A 22238-nucleotide genomic window follows, 5' to 3' on the forward strand; every position below is an offset into this window, starting at 1 on the left:
CTGACAGGCACGGTCACACTGTGATACTGAACCCAATTTTTAAGATCATATTTCCATTAGCTTTAGTTATTATTTTGCTCACACACCTTGAACTTTTCACAGAAGTCCTTGACAGCTTCACAGCTTCTCTGCTCTTTCTCCTTTTCCACATTGATTATAGCTGCATGGTGAAATTGCTGCTGCTATTGTGGTGGAGTCCAAAATAAAAATTAAAAAATGAGCAAAGGATTTTGTTGTTTAGTCGTGTCTGACTCTTCGTGACCCCATGGACCAGAGCACGCCAGGCACTCCTGTCTTCCACTGCCTCCCGCTGTTTGGTCAAACTCATGTTGGTAGCTTCGAGAACACTGTCCAACCATCTCGTCCTCTGTCGTCCCCTTCTCCTTGTGCCCTCCATCTTTCCCAGCATCAGGGTCTTTTCCAGGGAGTCTTCTCTTCTCATGAGGTGGCCAAAGTATTGGAGCCTCAGCTTCAGGATCTGTCCTTCCAGTGAGCACTCAGTGCAGATTTCTTTAAAAATGGATAGGTTTGATCAATGGTACATATTTAACGTTGGTGTTATGTACTAAGCTTCGATCCTAGAACAATAGGCAGGTAGGATTGTAGAATGCAACAACTGATTGGCCTGCAGGAGCCTCAGCTTCAGGATCTGTCCTTCCAGTGAACACTCAGGGCTGATTTCCTTAAGAATGGATACGTTTGATCTTCTTGCAGTCCATGGGACTCTCAAGAGTCTCCTCCAACACCATAATTCAAAAGCATCAATTCTTTGGCAATCAGCCTTCTTGATGGTCCAGCTCTCACTTCCATACATCACTACTGGGAAAACCATGGCTTTAACTATACGGACCTTTGTTGGTAAGGTGATGTCTCTGCTTTTTAAGATGCTGTCTAGGTTTGTCATTGCCTTTCTCCCAAGGAGCAGGCGTCTTTTAATTTTGTGACTGCTGTCACCATCTGCAGTGATCATGGAGCCCAAGAAAGTAAAATCTCTCACTGCCTCCATTTCTTCCCCTTCTATTTGCCAGGAGGTGATGGGCCCAGTGGCCATGATCTTAGTCTTTTTGATGTTGAGCTTCAGACCATATTTTGTGCTCTTCTCTTTCACCCTCATTAAAAGGTTCTTTAATTCCTCCTCACTTTCTGCCATCAAGGTTGTGTCATCAGCATAGCAAAGCAAAAGTGGGTTAGACAAATCAGTATTCAACTCTCCTTGCAGGAGACTTGACCTGTTACTCCCTGTCTTTGCATGCAAGGTCAAGTGATGCATAACTAAAGTGGGATGCTGCTATAAAAGGCCTGAATTAAAAGGCATTTTGTGGAACTTGCAAAAAGGCAATACCTGAGGTCATCTCTACATGGAAAACTTATAGTTTTGTACTGCTAATTTTCACGCAGAGCGGCCTCATGTGCATTGAGAAATGAGAGGGTACAATTTTGTCTGAACTTTGCATATGCTATAGGTATACTTAAAAAAAAAAGACTATCATTTAAATAGAAATGCATCTCAACCATAGTGGGAAGTATTTGACTCTGTGCTTTGTGCCTCTTAGTCACTGTGAATGGGCAGCTTGAATGCCCCTCTCTGTTTGGATTGTTTACCTCTAAACTAGGCTTGAACTGGACAGCTCTTCAAATCGAGGGCACTCCTGGAAAAAGAATGGAAGAAGCAGAAATGGAAAGGAATCCTTTTTCCAATTTAAGATGGAAAATCACATGCAACAGGAAATGGGATTGGAAGATATCGAACTGGGAGTGAATCAATGAATATACAAGAAGCAAATAGCTATGGGTTGCTGTTTTAATATACAACCACAACAGAGACTTTTGTATGATGAAAGACGAAGGCATAATTGTTTCTCAACGTTGGATGTAAAGTCGTTATTATGCTGTACTGGAGGAACACTATGGTTTTCATTTGCCCATAATAACAACTGGAGAACTCCTCCTATACATTTTGTGTGGAAGGGAAGATGAATGAACTTGAGATATCTGGGTCCGAAGACTGGGAAAATATCACCTAGCACAAGGAAACAACTGGATACCATCTGTATGTTCTGTATTCTCTGAATACAGTCAATGACCATTTTGTGCAGGAGTTCCGTTCCTGGCCCATGTGTCACCAGAGCATGTATTAGCGCGGCCCACCCTGTTCTGCCCTTTTCATGACTTTTTTCGTGACATTTTCAGTCACTTCTGGGTTCGGCACGCGTTAATCAGTCATTGCCTGTACTTTGAATAATCTTTATATATAAATAACTGATAGGTGCAGAATCCCAAGCCATCTCTCTCTCTCTCTCTCTCTCTCTCTCTCTCTCTCTCTCTCTCTCTCTCTCTCCTTTTCATTATTTTTATGTTCCTGCTTCTTTTTCTTCTTGTACATACATGAAGATGAGGGTTGTCTGGTAAAGGACCCTGTGTGAGAGGCAGGGAACAGAAGATCTCCTGGGGTGGGAGGCTGGAAGCAGAAAGGGAAGTTCTCAGGTGAGAGCTGGGGTGGTCCACCCCCTGCTGGGTGAGACAAGGGTTAAGAACGACCTTTAAGAGTGAAGTGTTTTCTTCACTCTTATTTATTTATTTAGATTAGCTTTTTTATTGTATTGTCTGATGAAAAGATTCAATAACATTTTTTGGGGGGGGGGGATAAAGTAAGACATGCGTCCACCATCACGACTTCTTCCAAAGATTCAAGGGAATGGCATTTTGGGAGGGTGGTGATAAGTCTCTGTTGAAGATCCCTAGACCCCCTTACAAACAGAACTACAATTCCCAGAGTTCTTTGGAGAGAGGCAGGGCCATCTTAAGTATATACAGCGCCGTGGTGCAAAGATCCCTCCCCCCAATTTCCCAGAGTTGTTGACCTTTTTACGGCGCTGCCCGCAGCTTTGCGGGGCTGGAGGAGGCGGGCAGCGGCTGGAGGGTGGCTCCTCCAGCGGGGAAGAGGCGGAGGCTCCGGGCACGGTGCTGCGCTGCTTCAGCGAGGCGGGCGAGGGCAGCAAGCTGATGCTGGGAGGTGCCACACCCAGCCTTTGCCTCTTCCCTGGCGCCCTCCAGAACTTGGTGCCCTGGCACCCCACGCCACTTGCCTCTATGGGCAAGACGCCCCTGGAGAGAGGCAATAATTATTAGACCAGTTCAGGTCTACAGTTCCATGTTCTTCAATTTTGGGTCCCTGGACAGTGTTATGCTACAACTTTTACCATTCCCAGGCAGTTTAGCTAAGCTTAGCTTGAAGTGACCTGGATTGTGATGACGGGCCTACAACGTTTGGGAAGCCAATCACTTGTCTAGCACCTCAGTCACCTCTCCTGATTCACATGACACAGAGATAGAGCTGGGTGTCATCTGCAGACTGGTGACACTTCAATCCCAAACTCCTAGTGAGAGCTCCCAGCTCACATAGGTGTTAAAATAGCACAGGGGACAAGATGAGACCCTGAAGGATGGCACAGGGGAGCTACCATACACGAGGAGCAGAACCACTGAAGTACAGTGCCCACAACCCCACTTCCACGAGGTACCCCAGAAGGATGCTGTGGTCAACAGTATCAAAAGCAGGGCTGAACTCTCCCAATCTCTCTTTTACTGATGTCATCTTTTTTTTATATATAATATTTTATTTGGATTTTTCAAACTTAAATGCAAAAATAAAAAACAGTATAACATATATCATAACATCTTTTCATAACATCTTTGGACTTCCTCGCGCCTCCCGCTCCCATTTGCATCATTGCCAATTCTTGCCAGCAATTTATCATCTTGTTTACACTCTTATGTCAAATTCATTTAAATATAATCTATAAATTCTCCAAAAGGTTTATAATTTTTCCTCAAATTTACTTATCATCTTAATTCTCACTAATTTAGTGGTGCACAATTATTTATGATCTAGCATCCTTTCTTAGCATTCAACCAAATTACAGTATTTTTTTAAGTAAATCTTGAATTTCTTCCAGTCTTCTTCGACTCTCTCCTCTCCCAGGTCTCGGATTCTGCCAGTCATCTCGGCTAGTTCCATATAGTCCATCAGTTGCATCTGCCACTCTTCCAGTGTGGGTAGTTCTTGAGTCTTCCAATTTTTAGCGATGAGTATCCTTGCTGCCGTTGTTGCATACATGAAAAATGTTCGGTCCTTCTTTAACACCTTCTGGCCGACAATGCCCAGAAGGAAGGCCTCTGGTTTCTTGGTGAAGGTATACTTAAATACCTTTTTCAGCTCATTATATATCATTTCCCAGAAGGCCTTCACCCTAGGGCAAGTCCACCAGAGGTGAAAGAATGTTCCCTCATTTTCTTTACATTTCCAACATTTATTATCAGACAAATGGTATATCTTAGCAAGTTTAACTGGGGTCATGTACCATCTATATATCATTTTCATTACATTTTCCTTCAAAGCATTACATGCAGTGAAGTTCATCCCAGTGGTCCACAACCTTTCCCAGTCCTCAAACATGATATTATACCCAATGTCCTGTGCCCACTTTATCATAGCTGATTTAACCATTTCGTCTTGTGTATTCCATTTTAACAGCAAGTTATACATTCTTGAAAGTACCTTAATCTTTGGTTCTAACAGTTCTGTTTCCAATTTCGATTTCTCCACCTGGAACCCTAACTTTTTATCATTTTTAAAGACTTCTTTAATCTGAGCGTAGTGTAACCAGTCTCGCACTTTATCCTTTAATTTATCCAAACTCTGCAATTTCCAATTGTCTCCATCTTTTTCTAGTATTTCCCAATATTTTGGCCATTTGGCCTCCATATTGGGTCTTTTTCGAGCCTTAGCTTCCAGAGGTGAAAGCCACCTTGGAGTTTTATTTTCCAATAAGTCTTTGTATTTTGTCCAGACATTAAATACTGCTTTCCTGACAATATGGTTCTTAAAGGCCTTATTGATCTTAACCTTGTCATACCATAAGTATGCATGCCAACCAAAAGCATTGTTAAAACCTTCCAGATCCAGTACGTCAGTGTCCTCGAGAAGTAGCCAGTCTTTTAGCCAGCAGAAAGCTGCGGCTTCATAATACAGCTTTAAGTCTGGCAGGGCAAAGCCCCCTCTTTCTTTCGCATCAGTTAATATCTTAAACTTAATTCTGGGCTCTTTTACTGATGTCATCAACCAGGAAGACCAAGGCAGTTTCAGTGCCAGTCTCCCCCAAGCATGCCTGAAGCTGGACCTCTACTGCCTTCGCAAGAACCTAATGTAGACCCGATCTGGTATAAACATCCTACAAAGCTATGATTCTGTTGAAGAGAGCGCATTGTTTCTATGAGTGAAGTACTACTGTGGTACCTCGGAATGTGAACAGGATCTGTTCCGGAGCCCCGTTCGCATCCCGAACGGAACGCAAGACACGACGGCGCATCTGCGGGTCGCATTTCGCCTCTTCCGCGCATGCACGTGACGTCATTTTGAACATCTGCGCATGCGCAAGCGGCGAAACCTGGAAGTAACGCGCTCCGTTACTTACGGGTTGCTGCGAAGCGCAACTCGAACACGCTCAACCCAAAGCACATTCAACTCGAGGTATGACTGTACTGATAAAATTTAACAAGAGGATTTATTACTAGCCTTGGAAGACTAGAGTTCCGCATTGGTAAGTTTCCATGCAGGAGGGACTGCTCATCACGTGAATGGTCATATGAAGCCTTTAAATACCAAAGCAAAATTGCATTTCATTTTAAAATCAGCACCATCTCTCTGTCCGCAAGCTTCCAGTTTTGAGCCTTCAACCCAGACCAGCTTCTCAGACACACATTTAAAACGACAGGTGTACAATTGCCTCAATGGCACTAGAGGGTGCCAAAGGTATCCAGAGCTTATAAGAAATTTGCTTTGAATCCTGACTGCACCTAATGAGAACCTAGGGGCCATTTTTAATGATGCGGCAGGTTAAGTTAAAGGGGGAAGCATTTCCAATTCCAGCTCTCCCTATTGCTTGGCTCTTGTACAAGACAGAGAAGGGAGGGAATACCAATGCATTTTACCAGACAAGGCATTTAAAAAGGAAATGAATCACAGTTCCACATTTTTAAAAGGTGAAGCTGAAGGAGACTTTTAGTTTTGTTTTTTTTAAAAAAAATATCACTTGCAATTTGTACTTGTGGAATTTTATTCCGTTACCTACTGAACATCAAACAGTTCAGTGGCATTCTAGAAAAGCTGCTTCTCTTCTGGAATCTCATTCCCAGCCCCCGTACTTTTCTTTGCCGGAAGAAACACATTTGCTGAGGGTTGCCATAAATCTGGATTTTCCCGGATGTTATGTACTGAAGTTCTCACCCTGGGCCAGCAGGGGGATACTGTAGATAGTTATGCAAATGAAGGATCGAAAGTGACGTTCAGTGATTGTATAGTTTTAGAAAGTTGCTACAGTAACGTTGTACTGGAGCTCTATATAAGCAGGCTGATTGAGCCCTTCAGTTCAGTTCTGATCTGGCCTCTGAATAAACAAGAGCTGTTTGAAGAATCGCTGTGTCGTCTGATATGTTCACCCACAACTTAACACTGGACATAGTTGGCAATTGGCCGTCGGAAGCTGTGTCTGGGCAGAAATCGCTGGCTGAAATGCCCAGGAAAATCTGGACGTCTGGCAACCCATGTTTGCAGAGTAATTTTTCCCTTAAAACCCCAAAAACTTCATTTTCTCCCCAAGATTTTGCAAAGAAAGCTCAACAACTTTTCTGTCCAGATTTTCACTTTCTGAAATATAGCAACCCTACATTTGCTACAAGGGGACGCGGGTGGCGTTGTGGGTAAAACCTCAGTGCCTAGGACTTGCCGATCGCATGGTCAGCGGTTCGAATCCCCGTGGCGGGGTGAGCTCCCGTCGTTCGGTCCCAGCTCCTGCCCACCTAGCAGTTCGAAAGCACCCTTAAGTGCAAGTAGATAAATAGGGACCGCTTTATAGCGGGAAGGTAAACGGCGTTTCCGTGTGCTGCTCTGGTGCCAGTTCGCCAGAGCAGCTTCGTCACGCTGGCCACATGACCCGGAAGTGTCTCCGGACAGCGCTGGCCCCCGGCCTCTTAAGTGAGATGGGCGCACAACCCTAGAGTTGGACACGACTGGCCCGTATGGGCAGGGGTACCTTTACCTTTACCTTTTACATTTGCTACAAAGTAAAACTGAACATTCTTCCAGATGACCTCTTCTCTGGCCATTCGTCCAGATTTGCATTCAGAGATGGAACTGTGTCTAGTCTTTCTTGAGTGTTCTTTCTGATTTATTTGCTATTCATCTCAATTTGCTTGTGAGGCGCTTATGTCTTCCCATCAATACTTTATCCATTTCCACATCTCTTAACAAAACGCAAAATGTCCACTTAAAAAAAATAAAATTAAAAAGGGGGATTTGTTGCACTAGGGTGACAGAACACTTTGAGCAAACCGATCATTTCTGGCCTATGCTTGAACCTGTCGCACAAAATCGTTGCAGTCTCAAGGAACCCTGAGAAGGGAATCCCCTGCCCCATTGCAGCAGGTGAATCGCTCCTTGATTTAACTTCTCCAGAGGTTACTGATCACTAAATAGCCTGATCGTACTACAAGATGTTATACAGCTGCCAATCGCCACATGCATTTCTTTTACAGACCCAAGATCAGACAGACACAAAATATCTTTTTAATGCTTTGTTCACTCTGATGTTCATTAATACAATTCTTATGAGCAATATAAGAATGCACACGGCCTATTCTCATTCTTATTCAATGCACACGGCCTATTCTCATCATCATCATCATCATTTTATTTGTATCCACAGTTAAAACAATGCTCAAGGCGGCTTACAATATGAAGAGATTTACATAACTACAAACATAGCAAAGTAGTCATAAAATTAAATAAAACACATTAAAAACTACATAGCCAAACTGAACAATTTCCACATAAAAATAAAGATACCAAAAGTTAATATCAGTAAAAAGGTAAGGGACCCCTGACCATTAGGTCCAGTTGTGACCGACTCTGGGGTTGCGGTGCTCATCTCACTTTATTGGCCGAGGGAGCCGGCATACAGCAAGTCCTAGGCTCTGTGGTTTAACCCACAGCGCCACCCGCGTCCCTAATATCAGTAATATCAGTTAATATCTAATGGTCTACCACCTTCAACATCAAGTTGGCATGCTGCCCTGGCAAGCCAATTTGCAAGACTTTTGCCAAGCCAGGAGCTCCTGCTGTCCAGTAAGGCGTAGTCTCGTTCCAGGTGAGTATATGTGTTGTGTATATCATTAACATTTTCATTTGACTTATCTCAAAATTCCTTGTCCAGGAGGATCCCATTATGGCAGCATCTCCCAGCTTGGGTGCTCAGGTGCTGTTTGACTACAATTCCCATCATCCCTGACCACTGAGCCTGTGAGCTAGGCATGATGGGAGTAGTAGTCCAATACAATCTGGGGAGCCAAGGTTAGGAAAGGCTTATGGCATGGAAGAGGCTCATGAACAACTTGTGTCTTTCTAGCATTCCCTGCCTTCTTGGCCCTATCATGTTATGACTGTTATCATCAGGGGGTTTAGGCTGGGTGTTCACAGGTATGCGGATGATACCCAGCTCTACCTCTCATTTAAATCAGAACCAGTGAAGGCTGTAAATGTCCTGTGTGAGCATGTTGAGGCAGTTGGAGGATGGATTGGTGGCTACAAGATTGAGGTTGAAACCCAACAAGACAGAAGCACTATTTCTGGGGGACAGGGCAGGTGTGGGGGATTCCCTGGTCCTGAATGGGGTAACTGTGCTCCTAAAGGACTAGCTCAGGTTTCCTCAACCTCAGCCCTCCAGATGTTTGGAGACTACAATTCCCATCATCCCTGACCACTGGTCCTGCTAGCTAGGGATCATGGGAGTTGTAGGCCAAAAACATCTGGAGGGCTGAGGTTGAGGAAGCCTGGACTAGCTGTATAGCCTAGGAGTCATTCTGGGCTCATAGCGGTCTATGGAGGCACAGGTTAATTCTGTGTCCAGGGCAGCTGTCTACCAACTTCATTTGGTACGCCAGCTGAGACCCTACCTGCCCGCAGACTGTCTCACCAGAGTGGTGCATGCTCTAGTTATCTCCCACTTGGACAACTGTAATGTGCTCTGTGTGGGGCTACCTGTGAAGGTAGCCCAGAAACTACAACTAATCCAAAATGCAGCAGCTAGATTGGTGACTGGGAGTGGACACTGGGACCATGTAACACCAGTCCTAAAGGAACTTCACTGGCTCTCAGTACATTTCAAAGTACAATTCAAAGTGTTGGTACTGACTTTTAATGCCCTAAATGGCCTCAGCCCACCATACCTGAAGGAGCATCTCTACACCCCCATCACTCAACCTGGACACTGAGGTCATCTACCAAGGGTCTTCTGATGGTTCCCTCACTGTGAGAAGTGAAGCTATAGAGAACTAGGCAGAGGTGGCCTTCTCTGTAGTGGCGTCCTCCCTGTGGAACACCCTCCCAGCAGATGTTAAGGAGATGAGCAACTATATAAACTTTAGAAGACATCTGAAGGCAGCTCTGTATAGGGGCACTTTTTAATGTGTAATGTTTTATTATGTTTTTATACCTCAGCTTGAGGTATCTTAGCTATTACATCATCTAAATTCTTCTCCCCTGTATTTATAGTTCTCTGTTTCTTAGTTTAGCCTAACAATATTTCTATCAGCTATTTAAGCTTTCCTCACAACATTTGTCCAGTATTGTTTTTCCCATAGAGGGACCCCTGACCATTAGGTCCAGTCATGGCTCATCTCGCTTTATTGACCGAGGGAGCCAGCGTACAGCTTTCGGGTCATGTGGCCAGCATGACTAAGCCGCTTCTGGCGAAACCAGAGCAGCGCATGGAAACACCATTTACCTTCCCGCAGGAGTGGTACCTATTTATCTACTTGCACTTTGACGTGCTTTCGAACTGCTAGGTTGGCAGGATCAGGGACCGAGCAACGGGAGCTCACCCCGTCGCGGGGATTCGAACCGCCGACCTTCTGATCGGCAAGTCCTAGGCTCTGTGGTTTAACCCACAGCGCCACCCGTGTCCCTAGTTTTCCCCATGGGACTGCTAAATAAACATTTTTGGAGTTCTTCTTCTAAGGTTTTCCCCAACAAGACACAAAACATCAAAAAGGTATCAGGTGGTACAAATGGCCATGGCACTGTTAATTTATTTATGTAATATTTTATTATGTTTTTGCACATTAGAGGAGTTTCAAATTAAAACCAGTTACAACACACAGTATAAAAATTACTTTTTCTCTCAGGAACATTAAAAATGAGCATGTACACACATGTCTGCAGCTCAGATGGTGTGCTAGTCAAGAGTAAATGGACATAAAACTTCTGAGAGATGAAAAACTGCCACAACAAGCAAGACAAGCTGTGAGAGAAACAATTTCTTTGAGATTTAATAGCAGCACCATAATCAATAGCTTGAAATACTCATAAGCTGGAGAGGAAAGACAGCAGGTCAAACCAGCAAGGCTAAAAAAAAAAAAAAAAAAGCGATGAGAGATGTGCAGGCAGAGGAAAAATAGATCCCTGAAGCTTTTTCCAAGATAATTTCTCCAAGATAATATGCCTGGAATCCTGTAAGATGAAGTTGGAATTAGTGCTACCGTGTTCAGAAAAAAAACCTAAAGCTATTGAGCTGAATGGGGGGGGGGGGACTTGAAGCTTTCCATGTTTGAGATGGGAGAAGTATATAAAACCCTTTCTAGTCAAAGGACAGCAGAAGAAACATATAATTCAAAATAAATATAAGGCACCAAAGTACAGTGGTACATTGGGTTACAATCATAATCCGTTCCGGTGGTCTGGTTGTAAACCAAAACAGGTTGTAACCCAAGGCACGCTTTCGCCAATGGGGCCTCAAAAAAAAGGGGGGGTTGTAATAATAATAATTGGGACGCGGGTGGCGCTGTGGGTTAAACCACAGAGCCTAGAACTTGCCGATCAGAAGGTTGGCGGTTCGAATCCCTGTGACGGGGTGAGCTCCCGTTGTTCAGTCCCTGTTCCTGCCCACCTAGCAGTTCGAAAGCACGTCAAAGTGCAAGTAGATAAATAGGTACCGCTCCGGCGGGAAGGTAAACGGTGTTTCCGTGCGCTGCTCTGGTTCGCCAGAAGTGGCTTAGTCATGCTGGCCACATGACCTGGAAGCTGTACGCCGGCTCCCTCGGCCAATAAAGCGAGATGAGCGCCGCAACCCCGGAGTCGGTCACGACTGGACCTAATGGTCAGGGGTCCCTTTACCTTAACAACAACAACAACAACAACAACAACAACAACAACAACAACAACAATATGGGTTGTAATACAAAAAAAGGGACACACACTTCTGTGTTTGACGTGGTTGTAATCCAAAACAGTGGTAATCCAAAACTATTGCAAACCAAGGTACCACTGTACCTGTATTGGTCCAAAGTCTATTGTTGAAAAAAGTAAAAAGAAAGAACTCCAAAATCTACGGTTGATCAACAGCAATGTATGCGTCCTCTCTCTGATAAATGAAAACTGGCAGTGCGTCCATTTTAAGACCTGGGCTTCTCCTCTGCATCCTTGAACCCTCCTGGCTGTTAAGGCTCATCCACACCCGTTTAACCACATCAGTTAACAAACCTGGATACATATCCTATAATGTTATTGTTTTAGTTAAATAAATTGTTTAAACTGTTATTAAGGAAACGATTATTTTTCTCCTTCCAATAAAGTACAGCAGGAAAGCTGTCCAAATAATAAACAATAACTTCCTAATTATCTGTCTATGTATTTCTGATCGTATAGTCAAATCAGTAATTTTTGATATAACTGCAAAAACTACTCTGAAAGTTTATTATTCTAAAAATGAAGGTTTCAGCTGATTGTAAATATTCAGAGGATGCCAGCAAGGTTGAACCTTTCTGTAAAACTGATTTAAATCAAGTCTTACTGATTAGTGATTTAAATAAAATCCACCCTGACTAAAGCATCCCTGACAGATGCCCAGCCAACTTTTGCTTTAAAACTTCTAAGGAAGGAGGGCCTACAACTTCCCAAGAGAGTGCATTCTACTGCTGAACAGCTCTTGCTGTCAGAAAGTTCTTCTCGATAATTAGTTGGAATCTCCTGTCTTGTAACTTGAAGCCATTGGTTCGACTCCAACCCTCTGGAGCAGGAGAAATCAAGCTTGCTCCATCCTCCATGTCGCAGCCCTTTTAGATATTTGAAGATGGCTATCCTATCTCGCCTCAGTCTCCTTGTCTCTAGGCTAAGCATACCCAGTTCCCTCAACCATCCCTCATCAAGTCTCCATTTCCAGACCCTTGGTCATCTTGGTTGCCCTCCTCTGCACACCTTCCCGCTTGTCAATACCCTCCTTAAATTGTGGTGCCCAGAACAGAACACGGGATTCCAGGTGTGGTCTGAACAAGGCAGAACAGAGCAGGACTATTATTCCCCTTGATCCAGGTCCCCCGGTTGCTGCCCGGGAGATAGAGGGGACATTCACCCGCTGGAGCCTGTATTTGGCTGCTGGGTGAGGACCGCAGCATCAGAGAGGGGCAGCGCCACTGCGTCTCCGACATGGGTTTTCTGCACATTGAGGCCTTTTCCAATTCAGCAGCAAACACTGAGTTTACGGGACAAAAAGAAGAAGTCACGGGACAACCGTAAGTGTGAATAAGCTGTATGAGTTCCTGCATATAGGGCAGTATTGTTGGCAACAAGTGTAGGCCTGCAAGCCCATACAGCAAAGCCGTATACTACCTGTAAGAACACCTCTCATTCACATAGCTGGAGGCAAGCTGCCTAACTTTTATATAAGGGACCCCTAACCATTAGGTCCAGTCGTGGCAGACTCTGGGGTTGCGGCACCCATCTCACTTTATTGGCCATGGGAGCCAGCGTACAGCTTTCAGGTCATGTGGCCAGCATGACTAAGCCGCTTCTGGAGAACCAGAGCAGCACACGGAAACGCCGTTTACCTTCCCGCCGGAGTGGTACCTATTTATCTACTTGTACTTTGACGTGCTTTCGAACTGCTAGGTTGGCAGGAGCAGGGACTGAGCAACGGGAGCTCACCCCGTCGCGGGGATTCGAACCGCCGACCTTCTGATCGGCAAGTCCTAGGCTCTGTGGTTTAACCCACAGCGCCACCCGCGTCAACACACACACACACACACACACACACACACACACCGGAAATTCAGGCAGCCAACGTAATGTTTTAATACAAATCTAGTTCCGTTTTGAGAGGAGGAAAAACCCCCCACTTACCTTCTGTAGTTTGGGTTCTGTAGATCAATTTTTACTGGAAATGTTCAGACTGTTAGAAAAAATCATGATATATTAGTACATTCTTATGCTGTGGCACAACAACTAGTTACAAAGGGGGGGGTAGGGGGATCAAAGTTGCAAGGAAACAATACGGAAGAGGTCAAAGTGCTACAGAGTAAAATGCATGTGCGCTAATACTGGATACCCCTGAACCAGCGCAGCTGAATTGGGGTGTATGGTTTTAAAGGAGTGCAGAGATCTGGAAGGCATGACTGAAACCTGGTGGAATGGGGAGAACCAATGGATCACAGTTATCTCTGGATGCAAACTGCACCGGAGAGCCAGGGAAGGGTGTGCAACAAAGAGGATATGGAGTCTAACAAGCTAGAAATCCCAGAAGGGGCAAACACTGCCACAGAATTACTCTGGGTGGCAATACTGAGATCCAAGAGTAATTCAGTACAGCGGTTGTACCCTCATCCCCCTCGACTAAAATCCCCAGAGTGATCTTTAAATGGATGATGAAATGAAGGAGTCACACAAAGGAGAAGTATTGCAGTGTCTTCACTTAGCTTCGCATGCTCCAGCAACAACTAAGATATCCTAAATAAAGGTGCCCTAGAACAATAGACAGCATCTTAAAAAGCAGAGACATCACCTTGCCAACAAAGGTCTGTATAGTTAAAGCCATGGTTTTCCCAGTAGTGATGTATGGAAGTGAGAGCTGGAGACCATAAAGAAGGCTGATCGCCGAAGAATGGATGCTTTTGAATTCTGGTGCTGGAGGAGACTCTTGAGAGTCCCATGGACTGCAAGAAGATCAAACCTATCCATTCTGAAGGAAATTAGCCCTGAGTGCTCACTGGAAGGACAGATCCTGAAGCTGAGGCTCCAATACTTTGGCCACCTCATGAGAAGAGAAGACTCCCTGGAAAAGACCCTGATGTTGGGAAAGATGGAGGGCACAAGGAGAAGGGGACGACAGAGGACGAGATGGTTGGACAGTGTTCTCGAAGCTACCAGCATGAGTTTGACCAAACTGCAGGAGGCAGTGGAAGACAGGAGTGCCTGGCATGCTCTGGTCTATGGGGTCACAAAGAGTCAGACATGACTAAACGACTAAACAACAACAAAAATGCTGCAAAAAACCCTTTTATCTAAAATTCTCCAATATCTGGTGCTTATACTTGTTCTTTACTTCCTGCAGCAGTGATACAGAAACAACTCAACAGCTTTCAATCCACAGGGACAGCAAAGTCAATCCCATTGCTAACAATGCTGTAAGGTCAGTTAAACCTGCAGCCCGCCTGCTGATTCCTTCGATCTCTCGGCAGAAAGTTTGCAGTCAGTTAACCCTCAGCATTCAAGTGTGTGCATTCCTTTATACCAGGGGTAGGCAACCTAAGGCTCATGGGCTAGATGCGGCCCAATCACCTTCTCAATGCGGCCCACAGACGGTCCGGGAATCAGCGTGTTTTTACATGAGTAGAATGTGTCCTTTTATTTAAAATGTATCTCTGGGTTATTTGTCGGGCCTGCCTGGTGTTTTTACATGAGCAGAATGTGTGCTTTTGTTTAAAATGCATCTCTGGGTTATTTGTGGGGCATAGGAATTCCTTCATTTCCCCCCCAAAATATAGTCCAGCCCACCACATGGTCTGAGGAACGGTGGACCGGCCCACAGCGGAAAAAGGTTGCTGACCTCTGCTTTATACCGTCCTTTAAAACAAAATACAGTGGTTGCTTGGGTTGTAAACGTGATTCGTGCGGGATGCACATTCGCAACCCGCAGCGTTTGCAACCCGCAGCTGCACGTCTGCACATGCGCGGGTTGCGATTCAGTACTTCTGCGCATGCGCAAGTGCTGAAACCCAGAAGTCACCCGTTCCAGTACTTCCGGGTTTTGGTGGTCTGTAACCCGAAAAAACACAACCTGAAGCGTCTGTAACCCGAGGTATGACTGTGTTGGCTCAGAAATGAACGATTTCTTCACAAGCCATTTCAAGAATGCTACAGGAAAAACAGGAGCCACTTCAGTCATGAAGATAATCTTCTTTGGGGCTCAAAGGTAAGATTGTGAGGTGGAAAGACATGCTCCTGAGCAAATGTACCTCTAAGATCGACGGGGATGCAGCATGGCATGTTTGGAATAAAGACAAAACACTTTATTTGGAGCTGTGTGCAGCCTGGTGTCAGCAGTAGGTACGCCGAGGCAAATGCCAGCGTGCGGACAGGGCCCATCAAGGTCACAACTACAGTGGTGCCCCGCAAGACGAATGCCTCGCAAGACGAAAAACCCGCTAGACGAAAGGGTTTTCCGGTTTTTGAGGCGCTTCGCAAGACGAATTTCTCTATGGGCTTGCTTCGCAAGACGGAAACGTCTTGTGAGTCTTGTGATTTTTTTCGGCCCCCCCCCCTTTTTCTAAGCTGCTTAGCCGCTAATAGCCGCTAAGCCGCTAATAGGGTTGCTTTGCAAGACGAAAAAACTGCAAGACGAAGAGACTCGCGGAATGGATTCTTTTCGTCTTGCGAGGCACCACTGTATTAGGGGGATCAGTGCCCCCTTTCCCCTATTTCTCAGTCCTCAGAGAATTGGACACCTGCATTTTACTTCTTCTGCCCCCCCCAAAACAGCCTGTACTACTCAGAGCAGGTGAAAACAGCAGAAGCTGCGATAGTAGAGCACCAAATGCTCCTCCCTGAAACAATTTCTAAACATTTTATATTTAGAGGTTGAACAGACTGTATTGCTTGCCATGCTTATATATGAGCTATTATTTCTGCCTCCGCAGATAAACACATTTTCTCAAGATCCCTTTCTGTTGTGGTATACAGAAGGAGTGATAAAACAGAACATTCAAGGCAATCTAAACTCTGCAGAAGTGGGCAGCTGTCATTTTGTGTTTAGATAAGCTTGTTTTAAGTCCCGATTCCTTTCTCCTCGAAAGTGATTGTTGAATTTATATTCATCAGCCTGGCTCCATGCCCACACCAGACAGTGAACATTACTAACACGGGCTATTCAGGTAGCGTGACTTTTTAAAAACACCTCACTGTTTTTCTTCTTCAGGATTTTGAAATATGAGGTTTGTTACTTACCCAGCTGTCAGCAATAAAAGGCATATTCCCAAGACATCCAGATTGGTACACGCCACCTGGCTGACTATTGTTTTGTAGTCTGTCCAGAAAGTCATTATTCACCCTTAGAAATAGAAATGAGGAAATGAACATTAACAGAATCTTGCAAAAGGCAGAGATTATGAAATTGAATTCAGTATAGAAATTTGCTTTGCTTTTCATGACAACAGCCAATTGTGCAGGTAACTTTTGAGCCTGAAGACTATATTCGATTAAAACCCACAGCTTCCTCATTTTGCAAGGCTAGTAAAGGTAAAGGTAAAGGTAAAGGTAAAGGTACCCCTGACCATTAGGTCCAGTCATGGCCGAATTTGGGGTTGCGGCACTCATCTCGCTTTATTGGCCGAGGGAGCCGGCGTACAGCTTCCGGCTCATGTGGCCAGCATGACTAAGCCGCTTCTGGCGAACCAGAGCAGCGCATGGAAACGCCATTTACCTTCCTGCCGGAGCGGTACCTATTTATCCACTTGCAGTTTGACGTGCTTTCGAACTGCTAGGTTGGCAGGAGCAAAGACCAAGCAACGGGAGCTCACCCCACCGCGGGGATTCGAACCGTCGACCTTCTGATCGGCAAGTCCTAGGCCCTGTGGTTTAACAGCGCCACCCACGTCCCTTTTGCAAGGCTACCTCTGACTATAATGGCAACTTTTAACAATATGGCTCTTGATACTCACTCATTACCCAACCTTGCTTTTTTATCAGTGCAGAACCTGATTTTTAAAAATCCAGCGGTATGCTGTAATACAAGGCACTGCTTGAGTTAGTTGCATGAATTCTCTTAACATAAATGGAAACCAAAAGATTAAACACTTAAGTCTCCTTTAAGAAATGTAGCTGGGAGGGACCCACTAAATTTGTTTAGAATAAAAGTGATGAGCATTTTTGGGCAATGCATTCCACCAGATTTCCAACGCACTTCACATGAGACACGGCAAAAGGCTTGGAAGCTTTGGTATGGGAAAAAAATTAATGCAGCTTATTCAGAAGATTTTAAAACAACAACATTTATACCCTGCTCTTTGGTCCACAAAGCACTCCTGTGCTCTACAGAACTATAACCAATTGTCATTTTACATGAAGCATACATAAAAACTGGTATCTGAATTCAAACCTTAAAAATGTTTCACACGACAAGTCACAGGCTTCCTTCCACTAATTTTACCTCCTCTGCTCATTCTGATGCGCTTTCATTCTTATTCTCTCTTCTTCCCTTTTCTTAAGTTCCAACAATTCAGCCTGACAATAAAAAGCAAAAAAACTGTGAGTTAACGTTTAACAGTCATGCAGAACGCAATAGGCAATTATCCTGTGATAATAAACCAGCATTATACTATCAAAGGCCCTGCCAAGCCACACCAACACAACCGGTTCCACTATTGTTAAGTACTGATACGCAAATTAGTGCTCTCAACCATCACAGAAGCATTGGCAAGGGTCTCTATGGAAGGAGGGCTCCTCCAATGCTTCAGGCACAGTAAAAACTTTAGGGGAAACAGTTGTAATTCTATGGTATGGAACTCGGCACTTGCCCTCCAATACAAGAAGTAATCACCTCTGGATTTCAAAAATGGGGTAAAAGTATGCAAGTTGATGTTTTCTCCCGGAAACAAAACTAGACCTACATGGCTTGGTTATATGTGCAACACTAACCACATTTCTTCCTTCTTTTTTAAAAAGCTTGGCAGATAATACCTTCAAAAGTGTAGACTTGCCTGGCATGTTCATTACATATCTTTAGGTGCCGGGCAAAAACATTCCTCTATAACCAGGCCTTTGGCTAACTAACATTCTATAGCCTTATAAATTTGTTTGTGGGAGGCGGCCGTTATTAGCTTGTTTTTGTTTTGTTATGTATTCTGTGTTCTCATTTTGTATTTCTGTGTTGTGAACCACTCTGCGATCTTCAGAGGATGGGCGGTATACAAATTTAATTAACAAAGTAAAAACATCATAGTTGGAAAACAGATCCCCAAGATGTCCTCTATACAGTGGTACCTCGGGTTAAGTACTTAATTCGCTCCAGAGGTCCATACTTAACCTGAAACTGTTCTTAACCTGAAGCACTACTTTAGCTAATGGGGCCTCCCGCTGCCGCCGTGCTGCAGGAGCACGATTTCTGTTCTCATCCTGAAGCAAAGTTCTTAGCCTGAAGCACTATTTCTGGGTTAGCGGAGGTTGTAACCTGAAGCATATGTAACCCGAGGTACCACTGCACAGTGTTTGAAGCTTGCTGCACAAGGATCCTTCGACGTTATCCCTGTTACCTCACTGTTTGCAAACCTCTCCAACCTGGTTTACACCTGCAATTCAGGAGACTATTTCCTGCATTTAATGAAGTGGACTCCACAAAATCCACGAAAGCTTATGCCATCATAAATTTGTTCATCTTTAAGACGCTATGGGGCAAAACAAGGGAACAGCTGTAGAATAAGCAATGGAAAAAGCTTGTTCTATGATTGCTGCTGTTCTTCACCTTTCTTCGTTGCTCTTCCTTCATCTGCTGAAGTTTCCTGTTTTCTTCTTCTCTTTGCATTTGCTTGTATGACTGGCTCCTGGTCTGTTGCAAAGTAAATCATGTGCAAAAAAGATATACATTAATAACTATCTACAATTTAGACCTTGACACCATGTTTATGTAATTTGCAGGCCTTACGGTTTTCAAAACAGAAAGGACAATCCACACTTGCTAAACAAAATAAATTCACGCAAAGCATTTACCCAGGATGTAGGCTGGAGGTTATGGTGGTTCGTTGGACAAGGTGTTCTGTTGAATGGGCTTACATCCAATCTGTGCAACAATTCAGTGTTTTTTCTGTAAGATGGATACAAATATGGCTGTCAGAGCTTTCAGGGTGTTAGGATTATGCATTTTATCAGACCCTGGATTGTAGCTAGATCTGCAAGAGGACCAAGAAATAGCAAGCGGAACTAAAGATCAAAAAGAGTCCAGAAAGTTAGATGCCAAAGAAAATAGCCAATTAAAAAAGAAACTGCTTACTTAGCTGTCAGCAAGGTGTTTTATTATTATTTATTAAAGTTGTATATCACCCATCATTCATCAATCTCAGGGCAGTTCACAACATAAAATTACAATATAGTCTGTTCCTTGTTCTTTCTATCCCTGCCATGTAGAAACCACTCTGATTTCTCAACCCAAATCTCTCTTCTCCAGCTAACTTCTCTCGTGCTGAGCTGGTCTGCATGTAACACTAAGCCAAACCATGGTTTCACATGACCACACCGGAGCTGTGCTCTTCCCCAGTCCTGCTGCTGCTGCAGCAGCTATGAGCTAAACCAGTGTTTCCCAACCTTGTGCCTCCAGCTGTTTTTGGACTACAATTCCCATCATCCCTTGCCACTGGTCTTGCTAGTCAGGGATGATGGGAGTTGTAGTTCAAAAACAGCTGGAGGCACAAGGTTGGGAAACACTGAGCTAAACCATAGTTAGGCTTAGCACGCCATTTGAAACCAGCCTCATGGTTTGTCTCACTCTAGACCAGCAGTTCTCAACCTGTGGGTCCCCAGATGTTGTTGGACTACAACTCCCATCATCCCTGACTACTGGTCATGCTGGCTAGGAATGATGGGAGTTGTAGTCCAACAACATCTGGGGACCCACAGGTTGAGAAACACTGCTCTAGACAAACCATAAGCTGAACCAAGTTTTGTTCTCGAGCTTACAGCCAGACAACCACACACCTGCATTTGGATTACATGCTGAACCAGAAGGACCCATTGGACACTGAGTAAGTCCTGTTCTCCATTCTCTCCACTCTGCTATTCAGCAGGCAGTAGTTTCCACTTGTCTCCAAACAAGGCCGTTCATTTTGTCCAATAGCCTGAAAATTCTCACAGGTTCTCCCACCTTCCCATTTCTGTGATCCATCTAAACAGTCTGTTCTATTTTGAATTACCTCTTAAAATGGGTCAAGGACAGTTTGAATGCAAACTATCATTAGCCATACTAAAACATGTGGAACCACGTATCTGAGGTGTTTTTCCATCTTGGATATAGCAGAAGCAGAATTATATTCCTCACACTCAACCACAGAAAGCATAGGACATGCAGCTGCAAATGTCTTGTGTTTCATCCAAACCTGCTTGTCTAAAGTTAGTTAAAGTTGTGGCAGACTAAGCTGTGTGGCTTTCCTGTTGCTCAGTCACAAGAGAAATAAAAAATGATTTTTTATATCATCCTTGAATTATATTCCAAGGGCAATTTTGAGAAAGATGGCCATAACTAAAATGAATACAAAAATATGGGGTGGTATTCAGTTTAGTCAACCGATTCAAATTTATAGACATAACTGAGTTGAATACCACCCAAAATTAACTAAATGCTGCAAAAGAGGTGCAATGAAAACTCCTGCAGTATTTGGAAGACAGATTCTGGGGGACTATGCATAAAACATTGCCCACAAAGGCTTAAAGGCGGCAATGGTTACAAGACAACTAATAATAATAATAATCATAGAATCATAGAATCCTAGAGTTGGAAGAGACCACAAGGGCCATCGAGTCCAACCCCCTGCCAAGCAGGAAACACCATCAGAGTACTCCTGACATATGGTCGTCAAGCCTCTGCTTAAAGACCTCCAAAGACGGAGACTCCACCACACTCCTTGGCAGCAAATTCCACTGTCGAACAGCTCTCACTGTCAGGAAGTTCTTCCTAATGTTTAGGTGGAATCTTTTTTCTTGTAGTTTTTTCTTGTAATAATAATAATAATAATAATAATAATAATAATAATAATAATAATAATAATTTTTTATTTATACCCTGCCCTCCCCAGCCAAGGCCGGGCTCAGAGCGGCTTACAAGCAATAATAAAAACAAGTTGAATGATTACAACTTAAAAACAAAATTAAAATAGAACATTAAAATATTAAAATGTAGCCTCATTTGACATTTGCTTGTTAGCTATCAGGTTCCTGAAAATGAATTGGGCTTCTTTTTCTGACCATGCTCAGGTAGCTCCAGTTTTGGGGGGGGGGAGAACAAATCTCAGCAAGAATATCTACATGAAACAGCTGAGTGAAGTCATTTAGAGATCTAGGCTGAGATGTCTCCAGTTTACCAATGAGATTCTGCTCTCTCATTTTCATCATATCCTAGGGAGGTGACAGAATTGTTGACTCACTGTCAGAACAATGTCCTGCTTTCATTTCTTATAAGGGATGTGTTAAGTTGTGGGTGAACATATCAGCCAATACAGCGATTCTTCAAACAGCTCTTGTTTATTCACAGGCCAGAACTGAACTGAACTGAAGGGTTCAGCCAGCCTGCTTATATAGAGCTCCACTAGAACGCAACAGTAACCATTTTCTGTAACTAGCCAATCACTGAACGTCACTTTCAATCCCTTATTTGCATATGTGGACCTGAGTGAAAACTATCTACAGTATCCGCCTGCTGGCCCAGGGCGAGAACTTCAGTACATAACAGGATGCTTTTTTAAAAAACTTTGATTATTTTGATTTTCTCTAAACCCCCAAAATAATTCATCTGGCCCTTCACAGAACCTAAAGATGGAGATCAAATCACTAAACTTGATCAGTGCCCAACACTCATTTCTCTCTCCCCTCAAGAGTGGAATGAATACACAGAGAGATAGAATTTTGATAAACGGTGCAGGTATCTGGTAATCTAACCTTATTTTCCTTGATAGCAAGGAGGCAGAAAAAGATCAATAGAAAATTTCATGGCATCATCTTATTTCAGTTCTCATTAACTTTTCCAATCAGCTTTTTTTTTATTGCCAGTACCTTACTGTTATTTCATGTCTCTTTCTTGGCTAGCAGACTTGGCTTCTCTGCCTGCCTACCTTCTTTTTACACTAACCTATTAGTGTGTTGCTGGAGGCAATTTCAG

At 43.9% G+C, this 22238-nt stretch overlaps 1 protein-coding gene across 3 annotated transcripts in view; it reads right to left on the bottom strand.

Moving 5' to 3' along the window:
* Positions 1-10141: 10141 nt before the first annotated feature.
* The window catches only part of EPSTI1 (epithelial stromal interaction 1), a 44246-nt gene continuing 32149 nt past the window's right edge, over positions 10142-22238 (bottom strand). For 2 of the 3 annotated variants that reach the window (XM_081872879.1, XM_081872878.1), the window contains exons 7-12: positions 19085-19178; positions 18840-18923; positions 17529-17602; positions 16328-16430; positions 13229-13277; positions 10142-10564 (exon numbers count right to left, since the gene is read on the bottom strand). In XM_081872879.1, coding sequence (XP_081729005.1) covers positions 13260-13277; positions 16328-16430; positions 17529-17602; positions 18840-18923; positions 19085-19178 — 373 coding nt within the window. In that variant the 3' untranslated portion in view covers positions 10142-10564; positions 13229-13259. The remainder of the gene's footprint in view (positions 10565-13228; positions 13278-16327; positions 16431-17528; positions 17603-18839; positions 18924-19084; positions 19179-22238) is intronic. The other variant, XM_081872880.1, reaches the window with a different exon arrangement.

The sequence above is a fragment of the Podarcis erhardii genome (assembly GCF_964252035.2).
Source record: "Podarcis erhardii genome assembly, chromosome: 8".
Lineage (NCBI taxonomy): Eukaryota > Metazoa > Chordata > Lepidosauria > Squamata > Lacertidae > Podarcis > Podarcis erhardii.